General features: G+C 31.4%; 1 protein-coding gene across 5 annotated transcripts; it reads left to right on the forward strand.

Moving 5' to 3' along the window:
• Nucleotides 1-1,541: 1,541 nt before the first annotated feature.
• Nucleotides 1,542-23,508, forward strand: LOC140440124 (juvenile hormone acid O-methyltransferase-like). Of its 5 annotated transcripts, none has more exons than XM_072530431.1 (4): nucleotides 1,542-1,693; nucleotides 13,263-13,688; nucleotides 19,850-20,124; nucleotides 23,265-23,508. In XM_072530431.1, the coding sequence occupies exons 2-4, from the start codon at nucleotides 13,327-13,329 to the stop codon at nucleotides 23,450-23,452; spliced, it is 825 nt and encodes a 274-aa protein (XP_072386532.1). In that variant the 5' UTR covers nucleotides 1,542-1,693; nucleotides 13,263-13,326; the 3' UTR covers nucleotides 23,453-23,508. The 5 variants fall into 5 exon arrangements, with proteins under 5 accessions (XP_072386532.1, XP_072386541.1, XP_072386523.1 ...); XM_072530440.1 differs by lacking the exon at nucleotides 1,542-1,693 and adding an exon at nucleotides 8,769-9,012 and having other exon boundaries at nucleotides 13,285-13,688; XM_072530422.1 differs by lacking the exon at nucleotides 1,542-1,693 and adding an exon at nucleotides 8,772-9,119.
• Nucleotides 23,509-26,054: the final 2,546 nt, after the last annotated feature.

Consider the following 26,054-nt stretch of genomic DNA (forward strand, 5'->3'; position numbering starts at 1 on the left):
TGCTGATGGATTGGTCAAATAAAATGATGTTTAACATTGTGATGGCTTTTCTCCCTGACGTATTTCTCTCTCTTATGGCTTTGTCTAATGTTCCATCTTGTCAAATAGTGATACCTAGGTATTTGTAGTCACAGCAGTGCTTGACTCTATATATATATATATATATATATATATGAATGGTGAATGGTTAACTGTAGATTGTTCTTTATGCAGGTAACACAAATCCATTTATGAACGAAATTTAATTGTGGTCCTTTTCTAACACATACAGACTATCGTGGTGAAATAAATAAAGAACATTTTCAAGCTTGGCATTAAAGTCTCTTAAAGTGATTCCTGTCTTGAAATTTTCTGTACGTATGATCCTGTTAATTTTCTGATAAAACTTGATTAATGTTAAACAAGTAAAAACTTATATAATGTTTATATTGATGGGATTGGCTTGTACTTGAAGTAATATCGCTCTATTTGATATTGGTGTAAAGTTCGTTCCTTCGGTGATAGGATTACTCCGATCCCATGTTCATGAGATCTATACTTCTTTTCCGAGTACTATACCTTGTGATCTTTCACTTGTGCTTCTCCAGAAACTGCCCATCTCGTCTTTGCTATTCAGATGATTTCAATGTACATTCTCCTTATCTCCTGTACTACACTGTGGATTGTTCCTGACTTGTAGATTTTAAATGTTCATGTGCAAATCTTGATAATATTTCTACATTTTAATTTATCTTTTGGTGTGGACCTGATTGGAGGACTTACTCCAAAATTTATTGTAGTATTGAACATTGCCATGGAAACATATAATATGGTACTTGCCCTACTTGTGCTTCCCCATCCTTATCTGTTGACCAAATTTTTCATTCATTTGACTTTGGAGCCAATTTCTCAATCTCAGGACTAAAGCTTGGCCTACCACTTACCAACTCATGCGCCCGCAGCTGTTGGTTAGAAAGTAGTGGATTGTTTATACCAGAAATCACTCGGTAAATTTTTTACCCTATCTGGGTACCCTAATTGAAGTTAAATAATATAAATTTCCATTATCCATAAATATTATTCGTTTTAATTATAAGTCTGCAATGGGACAGATAATAAAAATGAGTGACTCAAAATATTCCCAAACTCAGTGAAGCGGAGTATACCTGTATTTTTTTAAGAGATTAGAATTTAGTAGATTCCCAAAATTGTTCTCTAATAATCTTCTAATTATGTTAACGATTTCTATAAAAAATAAATATAATCTTTAACGCAAAAATAATGTCTGATATCAGTTAATGGTTTTAAGATTACCTCGCTTACCGGGTTAACAAGAATACTTTGATAACATATTATTATGATACAATGAAGAAATGTAGGTTCTAATGTCAGTTGTCTTCTAATAAAGCCCAATTAATCCGAGGTTATCCTCATGTCAATCTTAATTTTACTGATGTAGGCGTAAAATGTTGAAATCATTATAATAAGGCGATAATTAAGTTTAATTAAAAATGTTAATGCTTTTTAATATACTTAAAGTGCGTGTGGGTCATAATTCTGAAAAAAAACTTATGCTCCTTTATCATAATACTGTAATAGTGCGTAAACAATAGTAAATTTTTTTATACACTTGTTTATATTATATATTATCATTTTTAATTCAACAGATCATGAACATTTATTTGGTGCGAGTATATTGAAAAGTTTATAAAAGGTAAGTCTATAACTTTATTTAATTTTTATGAGGACAGCCTTTAGTCCACGTTAGTTTTTATAATTTATGAGGATAACGTGGAAACGTGAATAATCTAAAAAGTTACTAATTACTACTTTCAGATACTGATCAATGCGATCTTAATTTTATTTCGTTATTTTTATAAATACAGTAATAAGTTTTCGATCACCTTATGATAAGGATTACTAGCTAATTATTCATATATATATATATATATATATATATATATATATATATATATATATATATATATATATATATATATATATATATATATATATACAGAATATCATAAAATGTCGTTTAACGAACATCATTTTTAGTTTTTATAACTTTTTTTGTAAAAAATCGAACATCATTTTTAGTTTTTATAACTTTTTTTGTAAAAAATCGCGAACGACTAAATCGATTTGCAAAATTTTGGTTTTGAAATATTTGAAATACTGGAAAGGTCTAAGGAGACGGAAAATATGATGAAATTATAAGGAAATATAAACAGTAACATTATACTCTTATATAAAATGTTTTATACGATGTACCTCTACAGTAGTTCATTTAAACGTAAAGTGACATTTAACAAACTTCAAACTGAAATCGATTTACTTTTTTAGCTTAAATTTAAGAAAACATGATGAAATTGTAAGGAAGAAAATAGTCAAAGTCAAAATATGTGATTTTTACTTGAAAGTGAAATATTTTTATTTTTGGCAGAATTACTTTTTATTGTTCTGAAGCTATTTTCTTGTGGTATTTTGAAGTAGATACTATTTTATTAGAAATAAACCACAATTGAAGGTTAAAATAAGTTTTTCTGCAGCCGTCCCGAAAATAAAACTTTTGGTATGATTTATTAAATCGAAAGTACCATTTTACACAACTCGTACCGAAAGTAGCTACTTTCTGGACTAATTTTTTCACTTTCAGGACGATTTTGGGTAGCTAGGTAGCGGCTTAAATATTTCATTGTACTTAATATTTTCTTAAAGTAACGTGTAAAATTCAATATTAACATCTCAAATTCAAAGTAATGAGTCGAAATGAGTTTCATAGATTGTTGAAAATCGAGCAACGTTTTTTTTTGTAAATTTATTATTTGTTTATGAATCATTTTCCATTATTAATATTTGTTTATTTGATCAATATATTATATGGTGTAAATAAATAAATTTTGATTGGCGGAAATTAGTTCTATTATCCACCAAACAAAGATGGCCCAAAAGCTATTTTGTAAATAATAATAATCTTTCTATTTGTAAATATAAATCTATAGACGATTATACAATTTCAAAAAATAAACATTAAACCTTTGGTTTATGGTTTCACGCTGTTTTATTTTGCATGAGTTAGTGGTAAACAAACAGGCACTTCCAGTCTGTCAAAATATAACTAACTTCATAAAAAAAAATAATTTTAAACTGGGATTATTGAACCGAGTATACATACTATTTTGATTTTATTGTCATTCTGCAGTTTGGTATTTTATATATTATTAATATCAATACGCAAATTTAAATTAAGTTTTGTGTATTATTATTAGTAGGTATTTATTATTGTACATAAGCGAGGGCAGAGGAACTAAGTCCCTATTATGCCCAAAAACAAAGAAATTTCATTATTAACCTACTAGTAAAAAACAAAAATTAAAAATAAAAGAAATAAAATTACAATTTTTGGTTTAAAAGAAAAACAATATTTAAACTATAATGTAAAACGGTCAAGTCTGTTTTTGAACGAGTTAGTAGAGGGAGCAGAGACAATGTTATCGTTAAGGTTATTCCAGCACTTTTAAAAACTCTATTTGGTAAAAAGTTCTGCCTTGATCTTGCAGAAAAATTTTCTTTCTTTAGTTTAAACTGATGACCTCTTCATCTTGATTTATGGTAAACATTTCACCGAGATTTCCAAAATTAAATTTTAATATCTTAAAAGTTGCCATTAAGTCTCCACGTTGTCGGCGAAGTTCAAAAGAAGTTAGGTTAGCCATACTAAGTCTTTCTGCATAAGAAGGTCTTCTCGGTCCCAAAGAAATTCGGGTGGCTTTACTTTGGACGTTTTCCAACATATTCTTGTCTCGAACCAGATCAGGATACCACGTTGGTCCAGCGTATTCAAGTATGGGTCTTACGTACAGAGTGTACAGTTTACAGAATGATTGCATTGAAACTCTCGAAAAACACCTCCGAATAAAATACAGTCTGGAGTTCGCACGTTTACAAATAGAGGTAATATGGTCGGACCAAGTTAGGCTGCTGTTTATGATAACACCAAGATCGTTATACGAAAACACAGAATCTAATGGCTGCCCGTTAACAAAGTACGGCACAAGTGGGTTATTTTTACCAATTCGAAGCACTACACATTTTTCAGCGTTTAAGGGTAGTAACCACTGGGAACACCAAGTTAAAATAGAGTCCAAGTCCATTTGGAGGGTTAGCTGGTTTGTGATTGGATTGGCATATATTTTTGTGTCATCAGCGTATAAAGATATTTTACTTGAGACATAATAAGGAACATCGCTGGTGTAAACCGTAAACAGCAGAGGTCCAAGGACGGAACCCTGAGGCACTCCACTTTCCACTAACCTGTCCTGTGAGAAAGATTCGCCAACTCTAACTTTGTAATATCGATCTGTCAGAAAATCATCTATCCAACGAAGTAAAGTACCGCGAACTCCGAAATGTTCTATCTTATGTAGAAGTCTGCGCTTAGGTACACGGTCAAAGGCTTTAGAGAAATCTAGATAAACAACGTCGACTGGCTGCGAACTGTTAAGTGATGACGTCCAGTCGTTAACACAATGTATGAGATTGGTTAGAGTAGAGCGACCAGAGACAAATCCAGGTTGTTGTGTTGGAATAACATGTTCCTGGAGAAGGAATTTGGTCATCTCCTCGGAGATAATGGCTTCCATAACTTTGGCAACTACTGGCAGCAAGCTAATCAGACGATAATTGTTGGGGTCGAGTTTGTTGCCTTTTTTAAAAATAGGGGTAACGGAAGCTAATTTCCAACTAGGGGGTAAGGAGTTCTGGATGAAAGAAGTTTGCATAATTAACGTTAAGGGTATTGCAAGCGTGTCTGCGCACCTTTTTAACAGTTTTGGTGTTAAACCATCTAAACTGGGTGAAGCGGCTGTGCGAAGTTTCATTAAGTGTTGTTTGACATGATCCACTGTGAATTCAACTTGCTGTAAGGATGCGCCGACACGATTACGATTCTTTAGTAAAAACCTCTGAAAATGCTAAAGAGAGAGTTTCGGAAGATTCTTTGTCAGAAGAGCATAAAGTCTGGTTGGATTTTTGAAGTAGAGGAATGGAAACTTTAGACGTCATGGAGGAACGTATGTATTTGTAGACTTTTTTAATGTTACCGCTATTGATAACATATGCTTCAAAATTTTGTCTTTGAGTCTTCGCCATAGATGTCGTTTGTGATTAATTTGTTTAATTGTTGTTCGATTTATCCAGGGTTTAAGGTTGTTTTTATAACTCTTACGGAAAGTGGTATTTGTAGAAATTATATTATAGACTTTATCGAGAAATGCAGTCCACATTAATGAGGGGTCGTTTAAGTTTGCAAAAAATAAATGCCAGTCGATTTGAGAGAGTTCAATGTCTACTTCAGAAAAGTCGGTAGTAGCATATGTTACAACATTATTTTTGCGGGTTAATATTTGATTGAGTGTGAGCCATTATAACTGCATGATCTGACTTTCCTATAGGAGAACTGACTTCGAGAGATGAAATCAGCTGTTCGTCATTAATAAGCACTAGATCTAAAGTAGAAGGTTGATTATTATTTCTAAATCTAGTAGGATCTGTAATGAGTATCAGGTTTGAATTTACTAAAAAGGTTTTAAATAATTTATGAGCGTTTTCAGCGTCAGATAATGAAGTTATTGGCCAGGTGATCTCTGGAAAGTTTAAATCTCCAGTAATGATAAGATTATCAAGAGATGATAGTTCTTGATGAAGTTTTGTGAAGAAAACATTATCGTGTGCAAGTAGTGTAGTAGGTGGACGATATATACATACTAAATTAAGGCAAAAAGAATTTTTAGTAACAGATAAGTGAATTGCATCTATTCCAGTAATATCTATTAGCTTAATGTTAATTTTGAAAGTTGTGGTAATAATATTAGATAAGTAAATGCATACACCGCCACCCACACGATTTTCTCTGTCTTTACGATATATTGTATATCCATTTATATTAACAGAGGAGTCGGGAATTGTGGGTTTAAGCCAGGATTCGGCAATACAAATAATGTTTGGTTTAAAAAGTTGCACTGTGCATACAAATTCGTCAAACTTAGCGGAAAGTGAATCTAAATTAGTATATAGAAATAGCCAGTCATTAAATTTGTCGGTAGAAAAATTATAAACGAAATTTCGTGATTCTGGGGGTGCCATTGATGTATTTAATAGTTAAATCATGTTCACCGTTATTTTTGCGAGTTTCTAGCTCACTTCGGAGTTCTTTTAAACGTACTTGTTGGATGGGCGTCTTGTCGTCAATTATTAAGAATTTTTCCGTGGCTTTGTTCTCCAGAAGTTTGGCTTTATTTCTCAGAATATCTTTAACGTGGTATTCCGAACCCATTACTACCTTTATCATTCGGGGAAATCGTTGGTTTGCTTTGCCGACTCTGTAGAAGGTGATTTGCTTTTCCTGGCAGCCAACAGTATCCAAAACAAGCTTAACCTTATTCGTGTCGTCATCTTTTCTGCGTTGTGCATCCTAAGAGGAAGATTCTGTTACGCCTCTAATTAGAATATTTTTAGCACGTGTTATGCGATCTACAGCTTCGTTAGCAATATTATCCGTGAATTCGGTAGACTTAAATAAATCAATTTGGCTGAGCTTATTGTTTAACTCAGTTATTTTATTATCAAAATCATCAATTTTTGTACGAATTTCCATTTTAAAATCTAGAAGATCTTTTATTTCTGAAATATTAGAAATATTGGAACTGCATGAGTTACAAAGAATACTCAGTCCACGAATTCTGTCGGGTGACGCGATCCTCCGAAGAAAGGTCGGTGCATGTGATATGTATTTCTCGCTTATTGTACGTCCATCGCTGGAGTTTGCGGTCAGCTGTCGCTATGGTTTTCGAGCAGTTCGAACAAAAAGAGCTGGACGGCATGGTCCGGTTTTTCGTGTATGTAATTAGTATTTGGTTTTATATTAATAAATTGTGGAATGGTACTCACAGTAATTATTCGCTGTAACTGCACTTTTTACACAAAATTTTTACAAAAACTACTGACTATTGATATATAGAACAATCATGCAAAATTTCTTTGCGAAATAATTATTTTCTACAGAGTAATCGTGAAAATCAATACGAGCACAAAATTTCACGTGTGTCGTTAACCAACTAGCAGGTAAAATGGTATTACTTACACAAGTTATGATTATAAGTCCAGACATAGCATATTAAATTTTTATTATAATACTTTTTGTTAGTGAAACATAAATTTAATTAAGTTACTTTCTGATTAAGTCCATTAAATTTTTTTCCGAAACATAATTGACATGCGAGCTACAAATTAACAAGCAATTAAAGTTAATAACCAATATCAACCTGATAATCATATCTTAATATTAACATCATTAGTATACAAAATCGTTATTAAAGCATTCCACAAATTTAAAGTAATTTCTAAATTGATATGCAAAAACAGGTACGGTATAATATTAGAAGGAAGACAGAATAGTGTGAATAATAGTAGGTATAGTATTTCTTCTTGCTCTTAAAACAGAATATACGATCGATATGTAGATCGTGCGTCATTTAAGTTACGGGACTTAAAACTATTATCCAAATTATGACCTGAAATACTTTTATGATTATATACTCTAATGCGCAGAATTCTCACTCAGGTATAATCGTTCTTTGAGAGGAATTAAACTTTGAAGAACATTGTTCATAGAAGCACTAACTAGTAAATATCTTAAACTTTTACTAAAATCTAGTTTTTTTACTAGATAAAATAGAAAACAAAAAAGATATCAACTGTTCGGGTATGTTTAATAGCTTATAGTACAAGCTATATAGTACAATACTATCCAACAAGCGAGAGCTGGATTTCTGACAGTGTTGTCAAGTATTTACATTTATATTTGGAGTGGCCCTATATTATAAACTATTATTTATATTTATTAAAATGGCAAGTGTATTAAAAGGCAAACCTTTGGGATCTCAAGCACGAGAAATAATTTTCAATGTTTTTAAATTTCCAACCGAAGAAGCTAATGCAGATAAAGTCTTAGTTGATTAAAAAAAGATACAAGAACGTGTATCTCACTTAATTGGTAATTATAATACTCATTTTCAAAATAAATTCAGATTTAAATAATTTAATTTAAGTTAAGTTAAGTTACAATCAATAAAATTATAATCAATAAATAAATAAATAATTACAGCGCATTAGATTACCTGTAAATAATAAGTAAACCATGGATCAGTTAATTTACTACAAAAACTTTATATCTGAAATTAATTGAACCTATTTATAAAATAACGAAATTTAATTAAAAATTGGTCAAAACATTTGCATCAATTGTATAACATAATAATATGGTAAGAATACAACGTATATCTGTAGCGACAAGCTAATTATGAATAATTATAACTTTTCCATTCAAAAATTAAATAACACATCTTCATATTAAAATTTACATTATCGCAATTGGTTATACACATGTGAAATATAAATTACATAAAAATTGAAATGTGTGTGTCCAATATATTCATTTACTACAGATATGCTGGACACTTTAATTATACATTTCGATACGTTGCATTTTTCATAAATGGGAAACGAAATATAATATTGTAAGCAATGACATTACAAGATAAAAGGCAGATAATACTTGAGTTTATCGTCTTCCTTAGAAAAACAAACAAAGAACGTGTGTTCTGTGTTGTGTTTAGTTTAGTAATCATTAAGACACAATTTGCATCTGTCCGCGATACATGCAAATAATATACCTAGTAATACCTTACTTTCGAGAATTAATTACGTTTTACGAAAATAAATATTAACAGTTTTTCCTACGTTTTATTCATTATTATTATTTTTATTTTGTTTTCGTGGTAAATAAGTTTATCACACACGCATCCACACAACCACGGAACAATCTACTAACGTAATTTTCAGATCCCAACTAAATTTTTGATACGGCAACTACGCATTTGTGACACCCGCTATTAAGTACCTTTCCTATCTGTTTTGGAATAATTCCTTTTCTATTTTCACGCAGCTCACCCGCCAGCTCTCGCTTGTCGGGTAAGTACTAAACAATTTTCGACATAAAACTAAAAAAATAGATTTGTAATATGCAACTTGTACATAACAAACTGTGACTGTAATAGTGACTTGATTCAAAAGTATTGGTGAGTTTTGCTTAATAGTTTTATGAATATGAACAAAAAACCTAGTTGTTGACTACTAAGTACTTAAATCTTTTTGAACTGTGGATTGTTTAAATTTTTATAAACTATCTCTATAGTTATTTGTTTAGTTATGTCCTATAATTTCTGTTGACTTTTGTTAAATTTTCGAAAATCTGATTTTTACTGATATATCAATGATGTTCGTTCCCACTTGAAGTTGTTGCGTATTTACCGAATCAAAAAATTGCATGTAGATGTAAGTCTATATGAGTGACTCAAAGGCAAAGGTGCAACATTTAAAGAAAAATCTCACCTAAGTTTTATTATTCTAATTCTGTGTTCAAAAAGTATAGGCATATTTGCTGTTACAAAAAAATAATATTCCTAAAGAAACTTGTGTGTTAAGCTATAGTTAGGCACATTTGCCATAAAGAAAACTAAAACAAGTAAATTGTCCAAAACAAAAATTAAGATAAACAGAAAACAAATCTTTAACTTATTAGCTAAAAACTTATTCAAGTGCGTTTTTTTAATTTACATGTATAATTGCTTCTTCTAAGCCCTCATCTAATGCATCTGAACTATCTTTCAATCCAGAATAAAAGCTGTGGAAGGCGGAATAAACTTAAGTAAGTCCATTAAATCCTTTTTCTTTTATTTCGTTATTGCTCTCCCATTTGGATACAGAACATCTAGGTTGTGTATTAAAGTAGATGATGATGGGCGGCCTTTGGTTTTCTTGCTTAAATCAATCTCATGAAATAAACACATGTCCTGTGCTGTATATTCTACATAAATTTTTTTTGGTTTATCCAAAATATCCTTATCTGTTGAATTTTAAGCCATTCAACTTTTTCGCCAGTTGTAGTAACTTTTCTATTTGTTATCTTATTCTTAAGCGACTTGCTACTAAAAAACTCTAGTGAATTTATTCTTTTGACTTGGAATATTGGATTTCATTTTTTAGCCGATTTAATTATGGAAACCCGATCACCAGGATCAAAAATTCGATCATGGTGTTTTCTCTTCTTTTAAATGAACCCAAAATCTTGATCGCATGTATTAAAACTATGTCCAGATACAAAAAATCTTTGTTCTATAATTTTGAGTGACGATTTACACTTTGCTTAACATTAAAGCCACCTTTATATTCCGATTCTGGCCCCCACAAGCAAGGCTATACAAAATCAGATATTCGGTTATGTCAGGTTAGTGCGCCTCAAGATGGTTTCCTAAGCATGAAGCTATCTCTTGAGCTGTTTAAGATGCGACATTTTCAGGCAGACATGCATGTGTCCCGTTTCTGTGACTTCATCATAGATGCCCAAATTATATGTCCACAGTTGTCTCTTATAATAAACTACACCTGTACTTACCTCAGGAGTAGCAAGCGTTTTCTGAAGATCAAAGACTAAAACTGATATTTTTTGCTGTGATTATTTTGCTTTAATTATATTTTGCTTTTTGTTTTTTTTTACCTGCTTCTGCTTTTCTTTGGTGTAATTTCAATTTAACTTTTGCATCCTGTTTACGCTGTTCTGAAGTATCAGATGATTTAATTTTAATATTAAGACTGTCACACTTCTGGCAAGTATCTTTATGAGGTGCATGAAAATGCCAATTAAACCTGGTGTTAAAAATTTTGCAAAACATAAACAGCTAGAGGAGTTTTCTGTGTATTTTTTTTTTCATACTCTCAATACATGATCGACATGTTTAAAGTTGGTAAAAGATATTTCCTTTTTATGTTATCTCGTCGGGAATAATGGGATTCGTAAGCTGGAAACAAATCAATGAAGCCACATAAATACTGCTAGTCTTCAATATTGGTTTTATTATGGGGTGGATGTTTGCCCCATCTTGAAGAGGTGTCCCATGTTCCTGTTTTCGTGCTAAAGCTAATGAAATGTTTCCATTTGTAATGGAAACTGTGTCTTTAAAAAAGTTCTTACATACCACTTGGTCACAACCATTTTCATCCGGTAAAGTATATACACGAGTTTTAGACCTACGTGAATTTTGATTTTGGGTATAAGTTCTTTTTTTATCTTCTACTTTTATTTGACCTTAAATAAAAGCATTTTTCATTGACCAGTTAGCGAATAGTAATTTTTAAAGATTCTATAACCACGTTCATTAAAAATTTTCATATGACATGAAATTTTTATTTTGCATGAACATGGTTCAATTACGAGTTGTTTAGCATTTTTACGTTTTCCTTCTTCCGTGACATATTCTTCTCCTTTCTCTCTGGCTCTCTTCCTTTTCTATCTTGCATATTTCTTGCTATCTTTCTTGAATGTTGGTGCGATTTGCCTTCTGGTTCATCATTGTCTCGATTCTTAGTGTTCGACAACCCATTTATTGAGTTTTTTCACTCAAATCATCATTATTCTCATCTAGAACAATAAAAAATAGATTACAAATAGGTTTGCGGCATAACAACCTAAGCCACATTTGTTTATAAATGGGTATTTAAGGATTATCTTGCTTGTTTTATATATAAATATTAATAATATTGTTACTGTCTTACCTGAAGACTCGATATTTGAAGAACTGGGATTATAATCGCTATCTATATCGCTGAAATTGGATCCAAAAGGCTCCGATACGTCACTGCATATGTTAACATCCGCCATGTTTTTATTGGTTAAGCAGTTTTGCCGCAAGCTTCCTATGACATTTTGTTAGTGCGAAAACTAGTTTATAGATGGGGACACCATACCAACAAAAATCAAGTTTAGGCTAATTCTGCACACAATTTTTACAGAAATTATAAGCACTTATTAAGCCTAATCCGTCAAAAAAATATTTGGGGTTAGGCACCTTTGCCTCTGAGCCACTCATATCACACTCGAAGTGCATCTCGATCGATTGAGGTAATATATGTATGTGTAACGTCTATAGTTGCCTTCCATTTTCTAAAGTCTTGCTAATATTGTCCTAAAGGTGCTTCTAAACGAACAATGTTTTTACTGTAATATGTGGCCGCAATATTGGTAACAATTGCCCAGCTATTTCTAACAGCCTAAAATGCAACAGATGAATGGGTAATATCGTCGGTAGGAATAAAATATCTCCAATGTAAAAATATCCTAATATTACAGGAGACACAAAAAACCGTTAAATAACATTTTATTAAATTATGATTTGATTTTTTTGACCAAACCAAAATCCATATTGATATTAAGCTGAAATTGATTTCTTAAATCAGTACAAAAACTAAATTTATAAAGAATATAATACAAACGCGCACATTGGAATAATTATTATAAATTATTGAACCGATACATAGCAGGTACTTCAAGTATTGTGTATGGCATAGTACTATACACATTGAATTTGGTATTTTTGGGGTAAAGAGTCATATTAACAATAAAGTGATGTGTTTTAACTTTATTTTAAATATACAAACTTTGATTTGTAGTATCAGTGTATGATATTTTTACGAACAACCCGAAAGTATTATTTTTTGTAGATTTTAGGAAGATTATCGTCAAAGTGATCATGATCTTTTTTAATAACTCATTTAAGGCCTTGTAGGTGTTTAAACTTGTCTTCTGATATTTCAGGAGGTGCCTTGAAGAGCGAGTTTTCATAAACCACAGGTCTTGGCTTTCTCTTTTGTGTGGTAGTAGCTACCAGTTATCTGAGTAATCAGTGGTGCAGTTTACCTCTCCATTGGGGCTATATTTTAATTGTCTTAGATCTACAACTTACTGATCACTGACTTTTTCGTCACTTTGGTTTGTGGCGGTGAAGCATTCATATCACGACACTATACCATAATACACCATAAAATCTATCCCTAAGTATCTATTTGGCCCAGCGTTCTTACAAAGAGTACTTTTTCTAATTTTTCCTATCTTACTTCTCAGCTGGTTTGTTTCTTGTAATGCCATTATTTAGATTGTATATTTCTTACGTATTTTATCTAAATTTCTTAATACTTCTTCTTCATAAGTCCCTCTTATGTTTCATGTTCCCACTTTCAATATATTTTCTATTAACTAATCCAACAACTAATCTACAAGTTAATAATTTTATGCACATAGCTTATATCTACGTTATTCAATTATTAAAAAGATATATGTATATAAACATGTATGTATATGTATTTTATATGTATTTAATTTTTTTTAGATTTCATCTATTAAAATTCTAGGCTCGCCGTTTTTTATACAAAATCCCGGAAAAAACAATCAACATGATCGAACCAGAACTATGGGGAAAATCTTCAACATTTCTATCTACTGTTCATTTAAAAAGCTTGACTGAAATCAAAAACTCCATAAAATGGAAAAATAACGAATCCATTTTTGAATTTGGAATGGGCGATGGCAGTAACTCAAAAAGTATACTGTTTCCCATACTGCCTGATAATTACAAGGAGTTCATTGGTTCTGATGTTAGCCGTCGAATGGTTGAGTATCTGAAAAGAAATAATACTGATCCGAGAGCAACATTTGTTATCTTAGACATGTCAGCTTATACCATCCCTGAAGAATTTGTTAATCGGTTTGATCATATTTTTGGATTTGCTGTAATGCATTGGATCAAAGATACGCGGTAAGATATATAAAGTACTGTGCGAATTAATGGTATCATAAGCTGTTTTAATGAAAAAATATTTTATTTATTTTATTTTTTTTTTTATTTTATTTTATTTTATTATTTTATTTTATTTTATTTTATTTTTACAATATTTATTTTATAGAAAAAAATAGGAAAAAAATTATATTTTGACAAAACTATATATAAAGGTAAACTTACATCATTTAGTAAGAAATATGTCCCCCTTTGGTGGCAATTACTGCTTTTACCCGTTTTGGCTTAAATTCTACGAGATTCTGACAGTCCCCAGATATCCTTTAATCTAGAAACCAAACCTGAATCATTTTTACTTTTGTAGTACAGTCGATTTTGCATAGTCTAGTTTTGCAAACTGCCCATAAATTTTCAATGAGATTGAGGTCTGGGAAATTACCGGACTAATCTAAAACATTAATCGTCTATAAAAAATGTAATCATTTTTTGTTTTGACTTGTGACAGGGAGCAGAGTCGTGTTAAAGAATCGCTCCTCCTTGGGGCTTATATTTTTGGAGTTCTTTGGCCAAACGCTGTTCTAACATGAATTTGTATTATTGGCTGTTTGACTGTGATTGGTACCAAAGATCCAACCCCCATATATGAAAAATATCCCCAAAACAGTTTTCATTGTCAGACTTTCTGACGAATTTCGACCTTTTTCTTAGAATGCCGTCTCCCTACGGAGGTTGGCAATCATAATGGCTATTTTTATTTTTGAGCTTGCTGCTCTAAACAAATCAGTCGATCTGCATTGATAGTAATTACGTAGATTCTTCAACCATGAGTTCTGCCTTCGGCCAACAGATGTTCTTCCTTGAATCTTTCCCTGTATTATGAGTCTCAAAATTTCATATTTTGATCCCTTCATCACGTGGCCTAGGTATTCCAGTTTTCTGGTTTGTATAGTGGTGATTAGTTCTGTTTCTTTACCAACCCTCTCCAGTACTTCTTTATTTGTAATTCTATCAGTCCATGATATTTTTAATACTCTGCGGTATAACCGGAGTTCGAAAGCCTCGATTCTTTTTAAATTGCATTTTTTGAATGTCCAAGTCTCAGCTCCATATAATAATATGGAAAATTTATAACAGCGAATGGTACGTGGTCTGATCGCCAAATTTAGATTTTTATTAGAATTCCGACCACTGCCCCTAAACCATAAAGTAAGTTTCATCTATAAATAGGACTTTTTTCCTATCATCTACAGTCCAATTAGAGTATTTTTTGGCCCAGAATAGCCTTTGTTTCTTCATTCGTTTGGTTAAAAGCTGTTTTTTTCTGTTGACTCATTGCCTTTTTACCATTCTCCAAAAGTATTTTTCAAACAGTTGATTCATAAATCACTACACCTGATTCTGCTAGATCTTGTTGGAGCTATTACCTCGTTTCTCTTGGATCCAATTTGCTCTTTAGAAGTAAAAATCTTTTATCTGCTGATGTTGTTTTTCTCTTTCTTCCGCATTTTCCTAACCTTTTCACATCCATTGATCATGTTTCTCGTTTATGCTTCAAAATCTTGCTTACTACCCCCTGACTCACTCCACATGTTCTTGCTATTTCTCTTTTTGACATAGAAGTGTGTGCACTTAACGTGATAATTTTTTACGCTTCATGTAAAATAGTAAAAAACAACACAAACTTAGTGGGAAATGTCCCAAGACACCCTCAAATAAAAGGTAGAAAAAGTAAGGTTATGTTTTCAATGCTTGGTCAGTTTTAAATGTGTGGACAGTGTTGCTAATTGTTTATATAAAAAAATGTTACAATGATTCCATTAATTCGCACACTACTGTAACTTCTGTTTTTTTTTAAGTTTTATTTAATAAACAATATAACTAAATATGGTATCCACCAAATCCTACTCCAATATAGGACGCTAAGGAGTTGCCCAAGAAATTAGCGCAGGACGCTATAAACGTTCATTTTCCAAAGAAATAGATACATTCATGATAATCACAAAAAAAAATAGAGGAGGTAAGTAAACAATCATGTGGGCAGAAATCTCCTATAGAGCGTTCCACGTTAAGAAAATAACACTAGGCTTATGGAGCTCAGTGTTGCCAAAACTCTCAGGCATACGGTTTATTAGATTGTCGATATATGATTCATTCTAATCAGAGCCGTATTCGATACTGTGTAGTTGTAGTTAATTAATTTCACTAATAAAAGGATATGTATAGTTGAATACAAAAGAATGCATTATAAATACCTGTTTCTTTAATTGACAGATATAGGTAAATAAGATATAACTAAAAAAAAACAAGTGCAGCTTTAATTTTATTTTCATGTAAGTAATAACAGCAATTACATACATAAAAATTTTTCCTTGTACACAGGGTGAATCGCTACTAACGGAACGAAAGATGACAGCGAGAGAGTAAAAAAATTAAAAAAAAAAATTAAATTATTAGTTTGTAAGTTGATAAAAGCTACATTTTAAAATTATTTTGAAATATACAGGGTATCTCAATTACAGGGTTGTTACTCCATCTTTTGCGAGGTCGGCCGATGCTTCTTCTACCGATCAATAATTTATCTCTTGCTATTTTGACCACACGTGCCTCCCCCATTCGGCTTATGTGGTTATTCCAGTCTTTTTTCTATTTAGTGTCCATTCATTTATACACTATACGTTATATATATATATATATATATATATATATATATATATATATATATATATATATATATATATATATATATAATCTAAAGTATTCAACTAGTGAATTCAGAGGTTTAATCGGTCATTCAGGTTGGCAAATAAAAAAAGAAGTCAACTACTTTATAAGTTTATCGAAGACGTTTCGCTTTATATTTCTAAAGCTTCATCTCATCAAGCTTTAGATGACATATAAGAAATACAGGTGTTAATAGTTCATAACTTACAACTCAATATGTAGTATATTATCGATGTTATTATATATCTACTGTAAACTTTACTCATTATTTAAAACTAACTTAAAAAAAAAACAAAAAGACACACAAACTCTGCAGAAAATAATGTTCATATTCGTAGATACGAAGATTAAAAAAATTTTAAACGAACATTAGGCTTCATTTAGAGATAGTTCTCCACTTAAGACAAACAAAGCACTGATTTATTGCAATCTATGCAAACAACGTGACGCGATACCGAAATTTATATATATATATATATATATATATATATATATATATATATATATATATATATATATATATATATATATATATATATATATATATATATATATATTAAACCTAGAGCTAAGATTAACACTATTATAAATTAATAATTAAACTCACCAGTCTTTCGGGTTGAACCGCGTCGATATCCATTGGGCCGAGCTTTCGACATCCTCTCTAATGGCTTCTTCAGGGCTTCCGAGGTTTCAGTCTCCCGAGTCCCCAGGCACTACTACACTTACACTAGTCACTTCACTATAAGACTTTTCGGATTTGGCACTTTGTGTTTGTCGATTTCATCATCTTCTCTATCATCGCTATCACTTTCATTACTGTCACTGTCAACCGTCATATTTATTACCACAGGTTCAATATCATCCATCAACCCATCAATAACCCAAAATGTTTGCTCTTCCTTAATAGCAAGTTTACAATAGTTTTTCGAGTTTTCCACTGTTACTACATCAAACGCATTTTTTATTAATTGTTCCATAGCGGCGGTCTTAAACTCTGTGTTGTGTGAGGCAATGTGTCTTTTGACTTGACTCCATACCATTTCAATTGGATTTAACTTACAATGGTATGGAGGTAGTCTCAGAATGGCAACATTTTTCTCTTTGCACATCTCGTCGATTTTATATTTTATGTATTTTTCTTTGTATGTGTTTACGACGTCCATGAGCTCTGATTTTAAATAACCTTCTTCAAAAAAGATATCTTTCTTAAGCAACAACGTCTTAATTTGATATTTATTGAAGGCTTGTGTCGGAATCACTTCTTCTCTCCTCGAATGGTACGAAGCGTTGTCCATCACCACAACACTTTTCTCTGGGAGGATAGGAAGCAGCTTTTCCTTAAACCATTGTTCAAATATAGGACCATCCATCTCATCATGATAGTCCGCTGAGTTTTTTTTTTAGCTAAAAACCAAAAAGCAGCATCTTCTACAAAGCCCAATTCGCTACCTGCATGCACTATAACAAATCGGGGGCCTCGTTGTGTCGGCTGTTTTAGGCCAGTTGACAACCCCTTAACAAACGCATCCCCGGTTGAAGTCACTTCCATTCTTTCGTTCAATCATGCTTGACTTTACTCCTCGTTTGCAAAAAACAAAGTTCATTTCATGGAGTATTCTCCACATTGTTGTGTGTGACATGTTTGCTAAATCTTTTTCTTTTTTAACCAGTGCAAAAACTTTGTTCAATGTCGGCGGTAAATTTTTAAATAAAAAACTATGCACGATGGCACGTAGCCGCGTATGAACTACTGCATCGTAAGTGAACTTTCTGTTGTTCACTCTACTTTTGGTACGTTTTCTTGTTTTTTTTTTATGAGCATTAGTCCTCCTTCCGCAGCTTCTTTGCGTATTTTAAAAATAGTACTAAAACTTACTCCTGTCATAGCACTTACTTTATAGGTTAAACTTCTAACCCTTTCACCACTTCTTAAGTTTAGATGATAATTAAATACATTTAAAATAATTTGTTTTGCACGGATGTCCAATATATTACCTTGGCTTAATTTTTGAATTTTCATTTTCAATTAACATTTAACTGTAAAGTCAGAATAACAATTGAAGAACCACAAAGCCTTATTATCATTATTTAGTCTCAGAGAACGACATAAAATTGCTGACATACGCACACCGTATTATTTTAACTTGCAATTTGTAATTAGATATATGCATTCCAAGCGGTCCGTTTATTTGCTTTTAAATCTTTAATAGCCGGCAAATTGCATGATTTAACTAAGCAATATTTTCTACTGATTTCTATGATTCATGGTATATGGTATTCTTACCGAAAAACAAATAAACTGTGTTTATATAATTAAAATAAGATAAAATAAAATTATCTTTTGTAAATGCTATTTATTTAATTAAAATCATTTTCCCTACTTTTCATCTCTTGTTTCGAATGGGCACTTTGGGTCAATTACGTTAAAAAACATTAATTTAATTCATGTCTGTGGAATCGAAAATACAAATTATACAACCCTGATCGTGCTTGTGTTCATCGTGGCATCGCTGCGCTTCTATGGACTGTACTGGATTGGAGATGTATTCAAGAACCTCACAAAATGGAGGCCAAGTAGCCGAAATTATGGACAAACTTCAACAATGTAGAAGCAAAATAGGTTAATAATAAATATTGAAGAATATATTAGTGGGCTTAAATATGAACAGATTGACAATGAAAATGGAGGCCATGATTTAGATTGTCAAAAATATATGTAGTCATTTTATTAAAATAACAAATTTAAAGAAAAAATTTGAATTTGTTTATTATAAACAAAATTTATAATATTTAATACAATATTTTATATCATTTTCTAGTACGTTCAACTTAAAACTGAAAAATATGGATGTATATGTGTGTGCAATATTGACTGGACTATTACCGTTTCTGCAATCCAGTAGAGTAAAAATGTTTTCAGCTTTCATTTTCAGCTTAATAATTTTCAGTTACCAGTAAGCCAAGCACAGATATTTTCAAGGTTATAGACAATAAGAAAATATAGTTTGCGTATTATATTTCTTGAAAATGCCCTATTTATGTACTTATTATTTTCTTAAAATTAGTTTAAATAGTTTTCTATATTCCATTATTGTAGGTCAATCTTGATTTAATCTTTTTGTGTTAAGAAAAGCTATCTAAATTTATTATATTGTTTACCTAATCTTCGTTAATTAATCTGAGGTATCACCTTCAGCTATGGAAACTGGATGAGCCCTAATAAACACTATGTACATAATATACACAATAAGTAAAGTGCAGACCTGAATTAAAAATCAAATAATTTGGAAATAGGGTAAAATAAAACAGGTACCTAACAGAAAAGAAACAATAAATACTGGCTTATAAGATATGTGGGTTTAATATTTAGCTAGTTCAGGAAGAAGAGCTTTAATCTTAGATATATTTTTTCTTAATGTTAAATAACAAATCATCACTTGTTTTTTATTTTATTTCAGACAAGCTTTGAAAAATATGTACAAGATGCTAAAACCTGAAGGGCAAATTCTTCTAACCTATGCAGACGAAACATCTGCCGACGAAGTATATTACGAGTTATCCTTGCATCCAAAATGGAAAAAATATGATCATACGAAGTTAATTTCACCTTTCTTTAGAAGAAAAAATGTAATGGAGGAGTACAACAAGTTATTTAAAGAAGCTGGATTTAGAGAAATCACCAGTACAGTTGAGCAATTGTCTTCGAAGCTGACGGATGAAAATATGTTTTATGGTAAAAAATTTATTTTTATACTTACATAGTTTTTTTCTTCTATATAGACTTTATATACAAGGCTATATTGTTATATCATATTTATATAATAACTCCCATTAAAGCGAAGAGTACCTTGCTGCTAATTTGACGCATCACCGATTTTGTTTATCAGGTTTTTTCTTCGTCATCTGTTAAGCTAGTTTTTTTAAATTCTATCTTTATTGTTATTTACCATAACTATGACTCTCTTATTAGTCTTTATTTCTTAAAGGTTTATAATGCAGAGCTTGTCTAGCAATGAAATACTAAAGGTTCTGCTTGCTATAAAGTTGGCTAAGAACAGGAAAGCTCTTGATCCTAATAACATCCTGGCAGATACATTAAAACTTATTAACAAAGAAAACATTAAAATATTGGTTAAGCTTTTTAATTATGTGTACCAAACTGGTGAAATCCGAGAGGACTGGTTGAGGTCTGAATTCATAACTTTACCAAAAAACAACAAATCACTGTAGCGATAATAGACTTATGAGTCTTATAGGTCACACTTTAAAGTTATTTCTACATATCATACGAGTAGAATAAGCACTAGGTGTGAAAAAGATCGAGATCAAACGCTGTTTGCATTTAGAGTTGGATTGGAAAATAGAGAAGACATTTTTGAACCAAATATTTTGATACAGAAAGGTCCAGCTCAACGTGAAGATGTCTTTGTCATGTTTATTTACCATAAAAAGGTATTTGGTACAGTACATCATGACAAGTTAATAAAATATTAACAGATAAAGGAGTTAATAGCCCCAACGCGACATCATTTTCATTAATGGGAAGTCAACAGAATAGTGTAAAATTCTTTAATTCTTTATTTATCGTATGACATACGATAAGAACACATAATTAAAAATCAATATAAAACGTTATATGGAGTATTACAAACGAACATCTAATGTATTATTAATATAATGTAAAACATTTTCGGTCGCATTCAGGAACTCATCGAAAACTCCAGGGAATCGCTTTCGGGGGCATTCTTCAACAATGTGACGAACGGTTTGTCGTTGCGCACCACAGTCACATTTAAGAGTAAGGTCTTTTTTCCATCTATATAAGCTGTCAGCACACCTACCGCTGATTGTTCTTATTCTGTTTAGCGTTGTCCGTGTATTGCGGGTCAGTTCAAAGTCTGGCGGTTTCTGATCGATACAGGCCATTTGTTGTGCTTCCTGTGGTGAGTCGCTCTCCCATTGTCTTCTCCAAGCGTTGGTGAAGTTAAAGTGTTCCTAATGTAAAAATTTGGCTCTCAGCAATGGAGAATATCTGGAGTGCAGTCTGTTTATTTCGATATCAAGCTTATCATGATGGATGGGTAGCTGATGGTTAGCCTCGATTTTGTGATATTCTCTGAGAATAGAATGACTTCTTCGCAGTTTCGGCGGTGCAATGTGACTTAGAATGGGAAGCCAATAGTTCGTTGTGGGTCTACTTGTACCTGAGATCGTTCGCATTGTCTGGTTTAAATAGGGTGTCAATAATCTTCGTGTGTTTGCTATTGAGCCATACCAGGGAAGCATATTCAGCCACCGAGTATACAAGTCCGAGAGCGAATGATCTGAGTACGGAGGCCGAGGACCCCATGTAGTGCCACATAGCTTTTGGACGATAATTATTATTTCTCGTTTTCAGTTTTGCTGCTGTTCTTTGTAGGTGTTCTTTAAAACTTAATGTTCTGTCCAAAGTCACTCCAAGATATTTTGATGTTGAGTTATAAGTGAGCAGTCTGTTTTCAAAGTTAACGGAGAGTTTTTCAGGTCATCCGTTATTATTGTTTCTGTAATATCCAGGTTATTATGTCTTGCTGAAATGGCCCAATCTCCAGCAGCCAAATTTCTGCAAAGTTGTCCTAGGTAGGTCCGCGATGTATAAATTACACAGTAAGGGTGCGAAAACAGATTCCTATGGCAGTCCATTGCTGATTGTCATTTGGACACTGTAAAATTCTTAAGGGGGTCTAACAGGGTTGTGTGCTGTCCTTATTATTGTTTAATTAATAATTAGATAGAATATTTAAAAGTGCTTTGCACGACTTGGTGTATGGTGAAAAAATTATTGGAAAACTGATAAACACCATCAGAGACGTAGATAAAACATTTATATTGAATGATGACTTAAATGGATTGCAATACCTTGCAATCAAAATTAGTTATTCTAAATTAAAATACATGGTATTTAGTCGCTTACCTTATCAAAATACACAATTACAAATAGGTGAACAACCAATACAAAGAATATCGAGTTTTAAATATCTAAGTTGTTATATTACCGAACAATTAGACCCAGATAAAGAAATAAAATGTACAATTGAGATGACTTGTGCAACTTTTTTAAAAATGAGATCACTTTTCTGTAACGGTATTTTGAAACAAACTTCGGAAATGCATGATTAAATGTTACATATGATCAGTTATATGGTGACTTAGCAAGGACCTTAAAAATATCTGCTATTAACCGCTTAAAGGGTTTTGAAATGTGGATATATAGACGAAAGCTAAAAATGTCGTGGGCTGCTAAGGAGTCAAATGAAGCAGTTTTTAACAAAGGAAAAGCTACTGTCAGCTGATTGATAACATCAAATCCCGAAAAATAGTATATCTTGGAGATATAATACGGAGACAGAGTAGTATAATATTCTTCGACTAATTATTATGGGTAAACTTGAAGAGAATGAGCATAAGACAGAGAGAGTCTTGCCGTGTAAATCGTCAACGTCAAGAGGACTTGAAAAAGCGCGTTAGAGGAAGTACTTCTTTAAGTAACGCGTCATTTTAACTTTGTCTAGTAATTTTTTTAAAGTGTCGAAGTCCATACCAGTGACGACGATTCTTTAACAAGGAAATACATACATAGCTTATTCTAAGCTATCGCTCTTTTATTATTTTCGTCTTTTAGCTTCGGGTTTTACAGTTTATACTTATCATTTGTGAAGATGTAAAAAAAAGTCTAAATAATTTGTTGTAGGTCTATAAGACTTATTTGTGTTTCTTTTAAGAACACGTCTCTCTCGTAAATGTTTTTATATTAGTTTCACATTATTGTCATATCTTGAACTTTTACATTAAATATTAACCTAATTGTTTTTCGTTTATGTATATTTGTTGTAGATTTTTGTATTAGTGTCAATCCCATTCTAAGCATGGTTTCCAACGAAGAATATGAAGAATATAAAGAAGAATATGTTCACCGAATGAAAAATAACAAACTAAACAAAACACAGAAGTGTCCTAAAACCGGAGAAATTTCCTGTTATACTAGCGCAGTTATTACCAGTGTATTACTGGAAAAGATCTAAAAGATAAAATTGATATTTATAGAATATTTTATTTTAAATAAAGTAAAGCAAATTATTACTAGTAAATATTACTTGCACCTAATTCGCCAATACCAATATTGCATGTCCCAAATGTAGAGCATAAAATTCATAGTTTTGTTCCTAATGAGTTTAAGAAAAAGTACAAAAACAGGTCGATTTTTTTAAAGAAATTTTTTGTTGCAAATCTATGTAGTTTTTTCTTTTATATTTGTTAAAGTTATGATATCATCGACTTTTTTCCCTCTATTTAATTGAGGATATAATTAGTGCCTTTAGAGAAAAATTCTACGATATATAGATATATATATATATATATATATATATATATATATATATATATATATATATATATATATATATATATATATATATATAGATTTAAGATATCCTTCTCTAATTATTTTATGAAATATTCGGGGAAATATGTAAAAATGGCTATTCAATCAATCAAAATTTTTGCCACCCAGTATATCACTCTTTATTGTTCTCGATTATTGATCACTTAATTGTAAAAAAGCTGGCGTTTATTTAACATTTGCAGTAAATCAGAATTGCAGAATCATCATAAATCTGGTTTTACAACCCTGCGTGGGTCCTAGCCTCCTCAAGAATTTCTCTCCAGTCGTCCCTATCCATAGCATTCCTCCACCAAACACGTACTATTATATTTCTCAAGTCTTTATCGATGTTATCAAGGAACCTTGTTCTGGGTCTTCTTCGTCTTCTCTGACCAATGGGTCTACCAAGGACCGTTTTTCTAGCCGGGTTATTTTGTTTCATCCGCATTAAATGCCCTATCCACCTCAGACGTGCTATCTCAATATGTTTTACAATATATCTGGTTCCTAGCAACTAGCAAGAATAACAAAGGTAACCAGTATTTAAAAAAACTGAGGAAGAATATAGGAACTAATAAATATAAGAAACAAAATTGGCCATGAATAGGAAAAAGAATTTATATCGATGTATGTTCCCCCAGGAGAAAAGTTATCGTTACAACAGTGGAACAATTTCATAACATCTATAGAAAGACCGTTCAAAATAGGAGGCGACTTCAATACTCATCACATTGCCTGAGGCTTAAACAATCGTACATATATGAAAAGCAATTTCTTAATGGACTGTATGGATGATAATAATTTGATATACAAAAATGATGGCTCTCCTACTTTCTTTAGGAACTTTTCGAAATCGGCAATAGACCTGACCATTTGTACTCCTGACTTAAGTCATCTGATCACTTGGAAAACACTTCAAGGACCTATTCGGTTCAGACCATGCACCTATAAGGGTGGAATTAGAGGATCGACTAACTCTATATATATATATATATATATATATATATATATATATATATATATTCATATGTCATTGTGACATTTAGTTTGTATATCAAAATTTTCCGTTAAGATCTTATAAATATCCAAATTTTAAGGTAAAAATGAACAAAATAGCAACAGAAAATCACTTTTCATTATTTAATAGATCATGAATAATAGCAAGCTGAAGAAGATCTGAATAAATTGGATATTTTTGTAAAGATTTACAAAAAGATGTTACCACATAATTGGATGCAGTCAGATGTAGAAATTAGTAGTGCAACAAACTTTATTGCTAATCTGTTTAAATAATTTATTTCCAATACAACTGATTTAAATGAAGACGAAATTATTCCCACGTCGAAAACATATCACACAATGACACTAATTATCAACGGTAAGATAAGAACCGGGATTATAGTGTTTTTGACAATTACTTATGAACATTTTAATCACGTTTTGTATATGTGTCAGTTTGTGGGTTTGTTTACGGTACCCCAAAGTACCTTTTTTATGAAAATGCATCCAGTTAATTATTTATATAACAAAACTGTCAAAATGACAATATATGAAAAATTCCGTTAAGATCTCATATATATTTAAATTTGAAATTTGGTTAAGTAAATGGATAAAATAGCAACAGAAAATCTCATTTTGTTGCAGTTTTTATGAATAATACGACTTTTGATCCAAAATACAACAACAATGATGATAATTTTGATGAAAAATGTGAAACATTCAATTTTTTAGATAATGCTCCCCTCGATGTCTGGGAAACTGATTTTGATCAACGATGGAACTATAAATCTAATTAATATAATATAACTCAATGGTTACTGGCAAAAGCCATTGTACGACAACACTTGCCCCTTACCAACCCGACCTGAGGCAGCGTGGTAAGGTATGCCTCGCGACCCCTTATGAATCATTGAAATAAGGGAGGCTGCACCGTAATTGGAAACGGTTGATAAAGCTGCACATGATGATGATGATGATGATATATATATATATATATATATATATATATATATATATATATATATATATATATATATATATATATATATATATATATATATATATATATATATATATTCACAAAAGTGGAATTTAAAGAAAGCCAACTGGAAATTATATGAACAATTTTTGGAAGATATCTTCTCTTAATCTAAAGATATAAATTCATATAAAAAAATTTTGCACAATATAAATACAATTGCATACTCAAATTTAAAATAAAAAAAAACAACTTCCAGAGGAAA

The sequence above is a fragment of the Diabrotica undecimpunctata genome, chromosome 1 (genome assembly GCF_040954645.1).
Source record: "Diabrotica undecimpunctata isolate CICGRU chromosome 1, icDiaUnde3, whole genome shotgun sequence".
Classification (NCBI taxonomy): Eukaryota; Metazoa; Arthropoda; class Insecta; order Coleoptera; family Chrysomelidae; genus Diabrotica; species Diabrotica undecimpunctata.